The 14958-nt window shown below is 49.0% G+C and overlaps 1 protein-coding gene across 1 annotated transcript in view; it reads right to left on the bottom strand.

Moving 5' to 3' along the window:
- LAMC2 (laminin subunit gamma 2) overlaps nucleotides 1-13554 on the bottom strand; it is a 40525-nt gene extending 26971 nt beyond the window's left edge. Inside the window, exons 1-2 of the mRNA XM_084637768.1 lie at nucleotides 13325-13554; nucleotides 1168-1356 (exon numbers count right to left, since the gene is read on the bottom strand). Of these exons, the coding sequence (XP_084493894.1) occupies nucleotides 1168-1356; nucleotides 13325-13427 (292 nt within the window). The 5' untranslated portion in view covers nucleotides 13428-13554. The remainder of the gene's footprint in view (nucleotides 1-1167; nucleotides 1357-13324) is intronic.
- Between the last annotated feature and the right edge of the window lie 1404 nt (nucleotides 13555-14958).

Genomic DNA, 14958 nt, shown 5'->3' with positions numbered 1-14958 from the left:
GTTTAGATTCTGATTCGGGTTTTAGCCACAAAGTTCAGCAAACCCCGCCTGATGCGAACAATGAATTCATTACGCCTAAGTCATCACATTGAGACGGCATCCCAGCTAAGGGTGGGCTTCTGCAGCATGGGTTCTTCTGGGTTGTTCCGAACCCTCACCACAAATTTCCCTAGATCTGCTGGACCTGAACTGGCAACAGCTCGTATTCATTCGCCAGACCTGAAGGGGGCTGGCTTGGATGTGCTCAGATGAACTCATTGAGGACATTTGCTATCCGTGAGCCGTGCCCACAGAACGCCTCGCACAGGCCTCCAGGATTACGATACCATATTATTAAAATGTTACAAGGAAAAGGCACTGCAGGGAGGGCAGCTGTTACAAGACACAGCTTGCTGAGATAGGTGGGACCCACTCTTTCCCCCTCTATCTCCCTCTGGAAAGGGTTAGGGAGGAAATTGTTACTGCAGCGACACTGTACACAACCTAAGGTAGGATTTCAGCAGCGTGAGCTTCCTCAGAGCATTGCCGTGCTGATGACAACTGGGACTCCGGCAGCGTGACCATCCCAGCAGCGTCTGGCCGCACAGAGCTTTTCGGGGGCAAAATCTGAAATTGAGCCACCACACCCTGCACTCACCCTGCAGCAGCAGCTCCTGTCGCACTGGGCTGAGCCCGGCGCCCCGCCCCAGGTGTTGCATCCTGGCACACAGGGGTGCAGCACCACTTGGGTTTGGCCTGGCAGCCCCTAAGTCATGACATCATGATGGAGGGGCAGCAGGCCAAATTTGAGGGAGGGGCTTTGTGACCTGATGTGCAGAGTCACAGCATTACCCAGGTGTGGCCCAGCCACCCTCCAAACCCAAGTCTAGGTCTTAGTGTCACTCAGTTTGGGGGCCCTCTCAAAGGTGGGACCCAGGGCAAACTGTCCCTTCTTCCCACAACCTGGCCAGCGCTCACCATAACAGATAGAGTTTGGGAGAGACGTGGCTAAGGATCCATTCAATTTAATCCACCAGAATCAGGCAGGAATTATTTTAGTTGGCAATACATGGCAACTCCAAGTCAGCTGTTGGATTTGATCACTTCTAGCCCAGCCCCCGTCCCTCAGGACTAGAGTAGATAAGTGCCCCCCACCTCCTCCTGTGTCCCATCTAGCTGCTCAGGTACCTCTGGAGTTGCAGTTACAAGGCTGACAGCTTTCTCCATCCCGCTGGCGATAGAACTCCTCCTTGCACCTCTCGCAGTGAATGCCATCCGTGTTGTCAATGCATTTGAGGCAACGGTACCCATTTCCTGTTTCTCGGAGCAGGTCCCTGTCAAAGATGCATTGACTGGACTTCCCATTGCAGTCACAGACTGAAAGAGCAGAGGACATGGCCACAGTTAAACAGAGGGACCCCAGTAGCTCTTACACCGAAGGGATCAGGTTTGGAGGTTAAGTTTTCATGTGCAAACATACCGCTGGTAAAGGGTGCCAGCCTGAGAGTCATGGATATCAAAGCCCTGTTTAGCCATAAAACACGCATAGCACGGGCAGTGCATTGTCCCACTAACATGCCCCAACTTTGACCTGAATGGACCGTAGGGTTGCCAATTTTGGTTGGAGGTATTCCTGGAGGTTTCATCACCTGACACAATCAGTAATTAAAGATTAATCTTTAATTCCTGGAGACTCCAGGACAGTCCTGGAGGGTTAACAACCCTAACGGACCACTCTATCATCTAGCCATTTGTGTCCTTAGTTTAAGCCAGGGATGACCAAACTTACTGACCCTCCGAGCTGCATACAATAATCTTCAGAAGTTTGAGGGCTGGGTGCACCAACCAGGGCTTGGGGGTTCAGCCCCACTCCTGCCAAAGCCCCGACAGGCATCTCCCGCAGGGCTGAAGGCCCAAAACCCCGCCTCCCCACAAGGCAGAAGCCCCTAGCCCCACCACCCTGCTGCAGGGCAGAAACCCTGAGCTCCCCCATCCCCAATCTGTAGGTGGAGAATGGGGTGGGGATGTGGGGGGCTCTGTGAGCTGCACTTGAACTGTAAAAGAGCCCCATGTGGCTCACGAGCTCGAGTTTGGCCACCCCTGGTTTATGCCAATTGGTGTTAGGTATACTGGGTTCTTTTGGTGATTTGGACTCCCGGGCACCACCATAAGTTTTCTTAAGAAAGCAAACTCCTGAGGCTAGATTTTGCAGGAGGCCGAAGTCAGTTAGTCACTTCTAGAAGTCCGACACCACAGCAGAGCTCACAATACGGAGTGCTGTTGGGTTGGGATCGCAACAGATTTAAAATAAATATTCTCCCCCCAACCCCACCCTTCAGTTTAGCTATATATTGAACACCAACAATCACACACACAGCCAGATTCTGAGCCTCTGTGAACTGGAGTTGCTCCTTGTAGGTCAGTGGAGCGATGCAGGTTTATACCAGCTGAGTATGTCCAAACTTCCTGGGAGAGCAAAAGGGACAGGTATTTAGGGCAAAGGGAAAATGAATTGAATCTAATCTTTTGTGTCTGTACAAAGGGTGGGGGCAGCATCACTATTTACAATGAAACAAAGGAGGAAATGGCAGAAATACATCCAGCACAAAGTCATCTGCAACAGAAAGTAACAAGTGGTGTTTGTTCAGTGCCTTACGTGGGGAGAAGGCTCAGAAATAAGGAACCAAACCAAAGGGGAAGGAGAAGCGAGGGAAAGAGGCCACGCAGCGCACTGGACAGACGAACACCCGCCAACCTGGTACCCTGTCACCATGCAGCGATGATGTCAGTCTACGACTATCCCCAGCCCACCAAACAGGAAGAGTCTACATAAGTTCTTCCAAACTTGCTGAGAATCCAGGGCAGCTGCTGGCAGTGCGGCTGTTTGGTTACTGACCGTGGTGCTCAGGTTCTCCCGCAGGGCAACTGCGTCACAAGGCTGCCCTGTCCCCTGGAACAGCTTGCGGGTCTATTGCAACCACTGGCCAGGGCCTGCTGCTGCAGGGGGAGCATTGGGTGCAATAGGAAACTGGGCTGAGGACGGGGCACAGCTGGCCTGCGTGTCCGAGTGTGCTGGTTAACAGGGAGAGGCACATCACCCGATGAGGCCAGCTGGGCAGAATGGTGTGTTCAGAAATCGTGCCCTGTGCTCACAAGCCCATCAGCATCCAAACACTCCTGTGGTTGGAGATGAGCAGTAGAACTCCTGGGAGCCCCTGGCAGCAGCAGCTGTACGTTTGCCCCAGCTGGCTGCCAGCGCACACCGCCAGGTTCAGACACGACACTGGAATTCCAAACACCTGAGACAAACCTGGGGTCTGCTAACGCTGCCAAACCAACCAGAGCTGATCTCACCCTCTCCACCACACAGCAGCACGCGCCCTTCAATCACTGCTCCCTACACTCAGCAGCATCTCAGTGCTGAGACCCGCCTCCATCCTGCCAGGATGGGGGTCGGACTCACCTCCTCCTTGCTTCAACTCAGCCACTGACTCCGTGTGGCAGAGCCCAACTCGACATGCAACAGCACGTGGACCACACTGGGAGCGAGGGGGGGCGGCTGTAGCCTGGGGAGCCCCAGTGCAGCTACGTCCCCAGCCAGGGACATTGCAGCATCAGAGATAGCAGATATCCCCTGGTTTACGTATCAAATGTAGTAATTGTTGGCAAATACTCCATATCATTAATGTAAAGTTGCAACTAGTTCTCTGGCATTTTCACATGCAAAACCCCTTCAAGCAAAGAAATCTCTTCAGTCAGGGATAAAGAGCCAGATCCTGTGATGTGCAGGGCACCTCCCACCCCACTGCAGCCTTTGAAGAGAGGACGCTGACATCACTTGCAACATGTCTGTAACTGTACGCTGTTTCACGTGTAATTTTCTGTTTCCCTTCACACTGTCCCTGCCTGCCTGTTTCTCCATGACTTCTTCAGAACAAGATTCCAGAGCTCAGAAGAGTTTCCTACTAAGATCTCCTGCAAATCTGTGCTCACTGTCAGAGCCACGTGTACCTGCCACCCTCTGCACGTTCCCCACTTCCACACGCATATAGGTGTGACAGCCTCTCTCAGCCTGTGAATAACTTGCATGGCCTCCCAGTCTTGAACACTCATCTCCCCCAGACACAGAAACCTGCAGGATGGGCTGAGTTGGGCTATAGACATTTAGTAATAACATTTGAGCATCTCTCCTGTACAGAATGACAAGTTCCCCCCCTCACTCTCTGGCTGGCTAGCTCTAATAAACCCTTTGCCAGTATAAGCTGCATCCACACTAAGAGACCTTTGCTGGTATATCAGTATTGTTATACCAGCAGAGCCTTCCAAGGAACAGATCTTCAGAGAATGGATTCTCTGAATGGCCTACCTGGGATGCTGCTTGAGAACATTTCTATTGCTGTGTAAGCGAGCTCTGAAGGAGCTCTTCCCTGAAAGCTAGTGACGAGCTGGGGAGAAAAGGCTTCAGGACCAGACTGTATGTATATGAACACAGCTACTCTGTGTAGGTATACAGCAGACAGAGCTGTGTTGCCCAAGTGATCAGTTTTGGCTGCTGTTGGGTAACAAATCACTTTAGTAAGAATTATACACACACTTTCCTTAATCTCAGGTTTCAGAGTAACAGCCGTGTTAGTCTGTATTCGCAAAAAGAAAAGGAGTACTTGTGGCACCTTAGAGACTAACCAATTTATTTGAGCATGAGCTTTCGTGAGCTACAGCTCACTTCATCGGATGCATACCGTGGAAACTGCAGCAGATTTTATATACACACAGAGAATATGAAACCATACCTCCTCCCACCCCACTGTCCTGCTGGTAATAGTTAACAGCAGGACAGTGGGGTGGGAGGAGGTATGGTTTCATATTCTCTGTGTGTATATAAAGTCTGCTGCAGTTTCCACGATATGCATCCGATGAAGTGAGCTGTAGCTCACGAAAGCTCATGCTCAAATAAATTGGTTAGTCTCTAAGGTGCCACAAGTACTCCTTTTCTTTTTTCCTTAGTCTGTGTATTAAACAATTTTAACTTTAGCTTTAATAAAAAAATTTAAATTTCAATGCAGGGGTAATGAAATGTTATTACCTTTATGTATGAGTAAAGGGCAGCAGAACTGTATTTAGCCTGTCCAGATTGAGGGGGTCACCCTCAACTGAACTGAACTCACTAAGCAATGGGTTTGGATGCCAGATCCCAGTGGAGAGTGAGGGGGATGGGGACAGGTGTTCCTGCCTGGAAGTGTGGGTTCTGCGTAAGACTCCTAAGTGCCATTTAACCTACCCCCTCCACTGTTTAAAGAAAGAGCTAATTAGGCTCCATTGAGTCTCTTGTTTTATTAAGGGATTGCTAGAGCTGAGATCACCAGTAATCAGGTCTAAGTGCTGCTCAGATCTGCTGTGGGCCAGCCTCCCTGCGGATGAGACTGCCCACCTGCACGAGCAGTGAGGTACCCACACTGAGAGCTGAAATCACCAGGAACTGGGTGGAACCTCGAGAGACAGATTTGCAGAGGTCACAGTAGAGAAGCAGGTGGCAGCAGAAGGTGACAGCACAGGGCCATTGGTGATGGAGCAGATGATAGTGCAGTGGAGTGAACGGTGGCATGCCCAAATAAATCTGTTAGTCTTTAAGATGCCACTGGACTCCTCATTGTCAGAATGAGCAATGGTGCAGCAGTGACACAGTGTGAAATGTGACCCAGCTGCGGTGGCAGCGGCAGGGAAGGCATTGCTCAACACTCCTTCCTCCTCCAGATGGGAGGTGAACTCACATGAATGCACCTCTCAACGCTGGGTCTCCCCTGCCCAAGGACAGCAGCTGGGAGTGGGAGGCACTGGAGGGAGAGGGAAGTGGCGTGTTAAAGGCAAGAGACCTTAGTTTGTTGGACTTTTATACCGCAAGGTGAGAAATGGAGGCAAAGGACACTGCCCAATGTACTCTGGGGCAGGAGTTTTGCTCATGGTCAGATGTGTTTCAATCATGGTTGTGGTATTTTCTCTAAATTAATGCCAGGTTCCTTTCCCCTTTGTAGTAAAAATTCTCTCTGCCATACACAGACTCAGTGCTCGCAAGAGGGGAAGCGTTGCCTCTTAGAGGCGCACAAGGGTGGTGTATAATTTTCCCAGATTACTGGGTGGGGGCTCGAGCTGGTTCTGTGCTGTATGGTTAAGGGGGACTCTGGATATTGAAGCCAGCCCTTGTTGTTGCCAACTCTACCTGGCAGAAGGGTTACAACTGAAGAGAATTACTTTATTCTGTTCAAGGCACCCGAATTGCTTTCACGTACATGGCACACCCAGGCATGTCTAGACACAGATCACTTTTCAGTACCACAATTTTTTTAAAAAAGAGAAACTCAGATGTAGGGTCAAAGTCCCCTTTAGGAGGCAGTTGAAAGGACAGGGCCTTGGTTCCTTAGCAACTACAGGTGAGACATTTGGTCAGCGGGAGGACAAAGATGTTATCAAAAGAACAGACGGGACTGAGAACAGAGAGACAGGAAGAGAGGAGCAATTTAGCAAAAGTTTAGAACGTGGGGAAGATGTGGGGAATTGGATGCAGGCTGCTCTAGGTCACTGGCTCAAAATCATCCCTATCTGCAAACTATTTGGAAATTGTAATGTCTCAGCTTCTAGCATCCAAGTGTCTACATTAGAAAAACCCTGCAAATCACTGGCCACCTTGAATCAGAGAGGCCAAGGACTGAATGGGCCATTGGGGTGAGCTGCCCTTGTAGAGATTGTCCCTGCTAGGGAAGTCCGACCTGCTGCACCCCATCTAGACCAAGAAGTTGGGTTTCCCAGGCTGTTAATCCAGCATCTTCTACCAGCGCTAACCTCACTTTACAAATGGAGACAAAATGCAGAAGGGTGAAGGAAAAGGGAGACACTGGAAAGAGAAACCAGGGAAAGTCTCCTAAGACAAATAAGAGAGGGAGACAGAGAGAAGCTTGAGAACAGAAAAAAGAAGAAATCTCTTGCTTAGGAAAGGAGAGACACTGATCGGAGGAATTCCAGAGCAAGCAGAAATCTGGTTCATAGACTGAGGACAGGTAACACACTGTAGCCATTTTCCACTTCCCTTGAGGGCTAACATCTGCCTCAAGACACAGAGCCATCCATGCTGCAGAAGGGGATAGCCTCTGCCCTCTGTCCCTGGGCTGCTGAGTGGTGCTGGCAATGCTCACTCCCTATCGCCACCTGATGGTTGTGCTACCCAGCCCCAGGGTGGGCAGCATGCAAGGGAAAGGCTCCTAGGAACCTGCTTGCCCTCCAGCACAGCTGCAGACCTAACTCTCCCCTGGTATTTTAGCACACTGATTTTTACTTAGGAATTAGACCCATTGTCCCCTTCCTTTAAAAATGTTGTTCACATTTGTGACCCACCATGCTGGGCTAGCCCTTTACTCCCACCACCTCGACATACAATGCCCAGCACACCACCCCCCCAAACACACACTGACGTCCTCGCCCATGCACCATTAACATGCATGGCTGACAAACACATTCACATACATCAGCCAAGGCTGCTAACATGAAGAAGACACCATCCAAAGGCAGGAGGCAGTAACCAAGATAGGTCCACTCCAGTAACATAATTCTCTTCTTGCAATCCCGCCACTGGTAGACTGGTCTGTTCCAGAGCCACAGAAGTCATTCCTTGAGCCAGATTTTTCTCAAAAGGTTTCCATTCTCATTTGACTCCCTTGTGTGGTTAATGCTGTCTGATCACATGGACACAGCATCCAAGAAGTTTTTGCATATCCCCGAAGTTTGGCCAGGTTGTTAAACTGGTGTCAGCGCATCCTACGGGGGATAAGAGCAGGGCACATTTTCACGTCTTGCCTTTGCATGGGGCTGTGAGCTACGTCTATAGCCTTGGCCCAGGGCAACAGATTGGGCTAATGCATTATTAACCTGAAGTGGTGTCCCATAGTGGACTGCATGTTTGTTCCTACTGCTGGGCTTCCCCCAGGAGCCTCTGCCTGGGAGAGCTAAAACAGATTGTTTTAAAAAAAAACCCTGAACTGTCTGAGTTGATAATGCGATGCTGTGTTTGAGGGCTGAGGGAAGAAGGGGATTTACAGTGGAAAAGCCCTTTCCTATCTGGTGCTTAGAGGCCCTACCTTGGGAAAACTGGTCTCCAGCTGTTCGGAAAAGGTGGGGCCTGCAGATAGAACAGCTGGGATTCTTTAATGCTGTGCCAAGATGTGGGTGTCCAGAGTACGTGCCCAGCAAAACCTCATTCTCAAAGCATCCCTGATACTAAAAGAGGGAGAAACTCTCGCCTGCTGTTCTGATCATGACTCCAGCTTCTGGAGGGCAGGAGCAGGAGACAGGCAAGCCCTGAACTCCCCCTACCATTGCCTTACTCTTAAATTCATGCATAAAGAAGGGCGTGTCTATACTAGGAATGCTATAGTGGCACAGTGAATTTCTTCCACTGCTGTAGTAAACCCCCCTCTCCCAGAGGCGGTAGCTAGGGTCTCAGAAGAATTCTGATGTCGACCTTGCAGCGTCCAACCTGGGGCTTAGGTTGGCTTGATTACAGCACCCGGGGTGTGGAATTTTTCACAGCCCTGAGCAATGTAGTTAAGCAGACCTAACTTTGTAGTGCAGACCAGCCCTTAGAAAATTTTGTCCTGGGTATCTGGCTGGTGAATCTTGCCCATATGCTCAGGGTTCAGCTGATTGCCATATTTGGGGTCGGGAAGGAATTTTCCTCCAGGGCAGATTGGAAGAGGCCCTGGAGGTTTTTCGCCTTCCTCTGTAGCATGGGGCACGGGTCACTTGCTGGAGGATTCTCTGCTCCTTGAAGTCTTTAAACCACGATTTAAGGACTTCAATAGCTCAGACATAGGTGAGAGGTTTTTCGCAGGAGTGGGTGGGTGAGATTCTGTGGCCTGTGTTGTGCAGGTCGGACTAGATGATCATAATGGTCCCTTCTGACCTTAATATCTATGAATCTATGAAAACCCTGATTGTTCCTGAATCTGTGCAACTCATATTTCAGCTGTAGTGAGGAATGAAGCTGGCAACATTACCGACCAAACCAGCGGGCAAAGAGTCTCTTCAGCAGCTGGGAACCAACACATTTAAATGTAATCAAGCTTCCACGACAACCATAACCTCTCCCCTTTCTGTGTAAGGTCCCACGGAGATGGCTGAATCCACAGGCAACCTTCTTTTCCTATTTGTTTATTCTAGGAGATGAATAAAACCAGCAGATGGTCAGGTCAGTGCAGCTAGAATTCACTGGTGGACTGCCAGCTCCATAACAGACTCTTCAGTGGATTGTGCCTGTCTAGGCGAATGACACCGCAGCCCACAAGGTTTTGTGCCATCAGGCATGCGCACGGGTCACTGAAAGTCTGCCAAAGCCTGGAATTCCTCCTCATCGCCACAGAGTTGACAGGCTCTCTGGAGCAGGGAGCCCCAGCCAGGTCCCAAAATGGGGAAAGAAGTTCCGTTCTCCCCCGACATCTCAGCCATGTAGATCACTCGTCCAGCAGGGGAGAGCAGAAAATCTTGCTTGCCTCCATGCACTGGCCACATCTTGCATCAGTCAGCAGCAGCAGCGTCACCAGTCTGCCTCTGCCCACAAGAAGTCAGAGTCGTGGCTTGGCAATACTATTTATTTCATTGTAATGAGCTAACCCATAACTCATGTCTCTGCCCTGCACCTCAGCTGTAGGCACTGTGGCATTGCTATGCTGAGAGATACTGGGTGCTGCTTGAATCACAAACTGCTTTGAGACTGGGTGTGAACGCACCCTTCAATTAGCATAACTGTCAGGATGAGTTAAGGGGAAGCCCCTCCCCCCCCCCCCCGAGAGAAAAGAGGATTGTGAATCTACCCAGGAGTTCTGGACTGAGGGTATGTGTGCACAGCAATTAGACACCTGCTGCTGGCCCCTGCCAGCTGACTCGGGCTAAGGGGCTGTTTAATTGTGATGTAGACTTTTGGGCTCAGGCTGCAGCATGAGTTCTGGGACCCTCCCACTTCACAGGGTCCTAGAGCCCAGGCTCCAATCTAAGCCCAAACGTCTACATCTGTTAAACAGCCCCTTACCCTGAGCCCCACGAGCCCAAGTCAGCTGGCACTGGCTAAGCACAGGTGTCTGATTGCAGACAAGGGGCTTTGGGGGAGGGGGTCATGTGCACGTGTGTGTAAAAATGACAGAGAGGCTCAGAGGAGGAAGAAAGCCAAGCAGGAGCCGGTGAGCACAGCATGGCTCAGGAGAAAGCTAGAGAGAGTTTTTGGGTCAGGTCCTGGCTAAAACAGCTTGGGACTGTAAGCTAGGAAACTGCTCCTTTTGTTCCTATTTCCTCCTGCATTCGGAGAAGAACTTTGACTAGCTGCTCGGGTCAAAAAGGGGCAACAGTATTAATGGAATTCAGCAGGCTGCCTTGTTCCTCCAGTGGGTCAGTATTTCTCCCACATGTGCTCTCCAGGGCGCTGCAATTCCCACATTGAATGTATTTAGCATCAGTGTTTCCTGGGAGGAGCAGAGGAGTGGAGTTTGACATTGCAGGACGATGCCTCTTCTGACCTGACCCTGCTTTTCCTACGCACATTGCTCTGTCTGGGGCTGGACAAACACAGAAAGACAGAGCTGGGGAGACATGGCAGAGATGTACCCCTTGTCTGGTTTCCAAGTGGCATACACAGCACTGTGCCAAGCCAGTGGAGCCTCCCAGGCCTCCGCCAGGCAAAGGCCTGAGTCCGAGATCTCTAGGCCAGCCTGAAGAGCGCATTACTTCAGTATGAACCCTGGGAACCTGGCAGGATCTGTACATCCCAGAGGAGAGTGCAGAGGAATCCCTGTCAGGCGGAAAGGAGCAGACCAGGGGTGGCTGTCTTTGCTGGTCAGCAAGCCCCAAACACCCACCTATTCTTTCCGACAGTTAAATGTCACAGGTGGAAACACTTGGGAGGGCCAGCCCATGGCATGTGCCAACTGCACAGAGCTCTGTATATCTCAGGGACCCAGCCCAGCATGCCAGCTCCTCCACCCGATCACAGCAAGATGAACCTGGGTTCAACCCTTGCCAGCTAGCACCCAAATCCAGCCCATTCCTCCAGCCCCAGACAGACACACACACACACACCCCCCAGTATCCAGCACTCACTCAGTCTCCCCTCCAGCTGCCAAAGCCTCCCTCGCCCCCGAACAATGAGAGTGCCTCCAATCCATGTGCCAAACTCTCCCCACTTGAAGGAGACAACAAACACTGCTAAGACCCACACATCTGACTCCACCCAGGGTCCTGATACATCCAAGGATGTTTCTCCCACCAGAATTGCTTGAGAACCAGCCTTTAACAGACTCAAGGCACAGGTAGCTTAGATCTCCCTATCTGGCACCAATACCTGCAGGGGTTGGGTACAGGCAAACGTCACTGCCTATAAACACACAGCCAACCGAAAAAGACACGCACGCCACAAGTGACACACAGCTCGCACCATCACACATAATGGCACATTGAAAAAATTGTTTCATGCTAGTGCACAGCCTTCTGTCCCCAAATCATTATAAGCAGTGCCACGCTGACAACCAGGCATGCATGCACTGAATGACACACAAATACCAGGAAACTTTTAGTGTCAGACACCTGCCTACATCACAACATACACATCTATTAGTACAATGGGTTTTGCTGAGCAGTTTGAAACACCAGCATCTGATCTTCTGTAACTAAATGAGAATTCAATATTTAGCTAACCTGATTTAAATAGCTCAGTTGTAAACACAGTTGTATTGATTGTGAGGACATGGCTGGTTGGTGAGTGCAGGAGAGAGTACCAACAACATTAAAACTGAGCTACTTATATTAACTGATTCAGGACGTTTGTAATAGATTAATCCTGTTGAATGAGAGCCTGTCAATAATTTGCCGTTGATTGTCACTTTATACCAAGTGCAATAAAAAGTTCAAAGTCCACATAAATTGAATGTCTGACTACACAGATTCATTTGCTGCAGGGAAAGGGAAGAGAAACTATGATGGTTTATTAAGAGATTTCATTTCAGATATAATTATATTTGTTATAATAATCTGATTAGTGCTGCACCTTACATGAAAACAGATCTGTTTTTGCAAAACAGAATTGTTTTCAATACTTCTTCCTTTACTTTTTCCACCATCTCTTGGTGCGTTTACATTAAAAATAATTAAAATTATAGACCCTACTTCCAAACCACTAAAAATTAAAATGTATTGAACGTGAATGCAAATACATTTTGGCAAATATAAAATATACACAGCAGCATGCCTTTATCAATGTACTTACAGATGCTGCCCTCAAACTGACAGTGTTAAGCAAATGTCTATAATGACATGCATCTAAGTTTGTTTACCTACAACACACATTCAAGTCAGTCACAAAACACACATAACCCATGACAGTGTCACATCATTGTATATGATACACAGTAGCAGCAATAGCCATAAAGGCAGACTAGCTTACATGGTCTATGAAGACCCTATTACTGTCAGTACACACTCTGTAACCATACATGTAAATACAATGCAATGTAGCAAAACATACTATACAGGCAAGGTGTCACACCGTCATACAGCCACACACACAAATAATTGCACTGTCACAGTACCGGTCACAGTCGCCCATTCAAACATGTATAGATATACAACCAACACCATCATACAAAGTATCTCGCAACATATAAAAACACTAGTTGTGTGGTGTCACAACAGATAACTGGACACATGTTCACCTGCAAGCTGCAAACACTGGGTGTGCAGACCTGGTCTAACACAAAACATTTTGAAAGGCAAATCTCCGCAAGATCTGAATTCTGTGTTACTAAACCAAAAAGGCTCTCCTCTTCCAGTTTGTGCATTGGCTTAGCAGCGTACACTCTGGGTTACTAAAAGTGCTATATTAACACAATGCAGCATAACATAATTAGCATGTTCAGACCCAATTCCTCTCAAACAGAGAGTCTTTAAAGAAAGTAGTTACACACCAGTACGTTATTTAAAGGGGGTCCCAGAATCATCTGGGCTACCAATGGTCCTGATGAACCAATGCAGCATTCCTGTGATGTTTAAGTGGCAAGGAAATCCAGATAACAGTATCTAGTGTTTATTCCCAACCAAAACATTACCACTCCCATCCACAAGCATCTCTGAGAAATCCCAGGAGGAGGGGAGTGAGATCTCACAGCTTAGTGCTGTCTCACCTGGGGGCTCTGTAGCAGGTAAGGTCATTTGGAGTACCCTTCAACCAGTGCAGAATTAAAAATAAAAAATAAAAAAAAAAGTTGTAAGTGAAATCAGTTTTCTAAACGGAAGCAGGACGATCTAATCATGTAAGCCTCACCTTCTCTTCTGTCGGTACCAATGGCTGCAGGCAGGAAGACAGAGACACAGAGGCAGCTCAGGGTTAGCAGCCAGTGCAAAGTCATTTCTGGGGATCCAGGCATGAATACACAACACAACACACCAGAGCAGAGCCAGGAGCTTGCAGCTGGCTTTCCAGTGTGCTTTGCTTTCTCTTCTCAGGTGGTTTTATCAGCTCCTGTACCTGAGTCACTCCCGACACAGGAAGAAAGCATGTGCCCCAGTCAGACTTACTTGGTGAATAAGGAGAGCCCAGCCCATATGAAGCAGACACACCCAAACCTCAGATCTCCTTACCAGCTCTCGGGGCTGTCCTACACCAACCAAAACAGCAGCACAAAACCAGACAGGAGGGAGGTCTGGAGGGATAGAAAGACACATCAGCAGTGTGAGCTTCCCCACAGTCAGTGCCAACTGGGGTTCTAGTAATATGTTTCCTCTCCTCAGCAGAAACCCCTCAAAATTAAATAAAAGCCACTGCAGATGCTGTGAATCCTTCATTGTACCCAAGCCTGCCACTGAAATTGAGGGGGCCGGGTCTCAGTCACCCTCCCTACTTTAGAGTGCTCTTCGTGAATTGATCACCACCACCTGTATTACAGCCGCGCTAGAGGCCCCAGTCAAGATCAGGGTCCCATTGTGCAAGGTGCTGTACAGATGCATTGTGAGAGAGAGTTCCTGACCAGAAGAGCTGGCAATCGAAATAGACAAAACAAAGGGCATGGAGAGGTGAAGTGACTTGCCCCAGCTCACACAGCAGGCCAGAAACAGGATTAAAACCCAGGTCCAGTGCCCTATGCACGACACCATATGCCTTCTGATTACAGTCACAGGTCTCAGCTGGGTAGAACTACACTTGACCTGATGCCTTGGTGACCTGCCCATGAGCACTATCAGCTCAGGGAGAAATAGTTAAGAAGCACGACAAGCTCAGCCTTGAACCCAAGCTTTCTGATCACCTAACTGGTTATTCTACTCAATGGGCCCTGAGCCCCGGCTTGAAATCCAGTCCAGCCCAGTCAATGCTTCTCCACTTACTGCTGCTCTGCTAGCTTCAGAGCCAACCTCAATCTCTAATTCAGGCCGTTAATGTTTAGGTCTCCTTCCAAATCTCTTAAACTGCCCAACAGCCTCCTAAGGATTAAATTCCTAGTGCTGACTCTATGCTGCATGGTTCCTTGCCAGGGGATCAGGAGCAGCATTTTGGGGAGTCCGTGAAGTGCAACCAGCATGATGCCACTGCATGGTTGGGATTCCCCTTGGCCATGTTTACCTGCCTCTGCTTTTGAGTGATCTTTTGTTAGAGCTTTTTTTCTTTTTTAATTTAACACAGTGGAGCTTAGCCATAGGCTGTGACAAGCAATAAACCCAACCCACCAAGGTGCCACTGATGGCATGCCGATTTCTGCCACCCAGGATTACCTTATCTGATGTTTTTTTAAAAGGGTAGGCATAAATATTCCCAATGTTGTAATTAACAGCGGGGTCTTGCCAAACTACCTTGTGGGTCATTCGCTCATTTGGTGAAGTACATTTAAAAAAGATTCCGTGTGCTGCGAAATACACAATTTCTTCCACTTCTTCCTCCACCGATCTACAAAGCCAGCATTACAC

The sequence above is a fragment of the Lepidochelys olivacea genome, assembly GCF_965140295.1.
Source record: "Lepidochelys olivacea isolate rLepOli2 genome assembly, chromosome: 8".
In the NCBI taxonomy this organism is placed as follows: domain Eukaryota; kingdom Metazoa; phylum Chordata; order Testudines; family Cheloniidae; genus Lepidochelys; species Lepidochelys olivacea.
The sequence above is the reverse complement of the archived record's forward strand: the minus strand, read 5'-3'. Positions and strand labels throughout refer to the sequence as shown.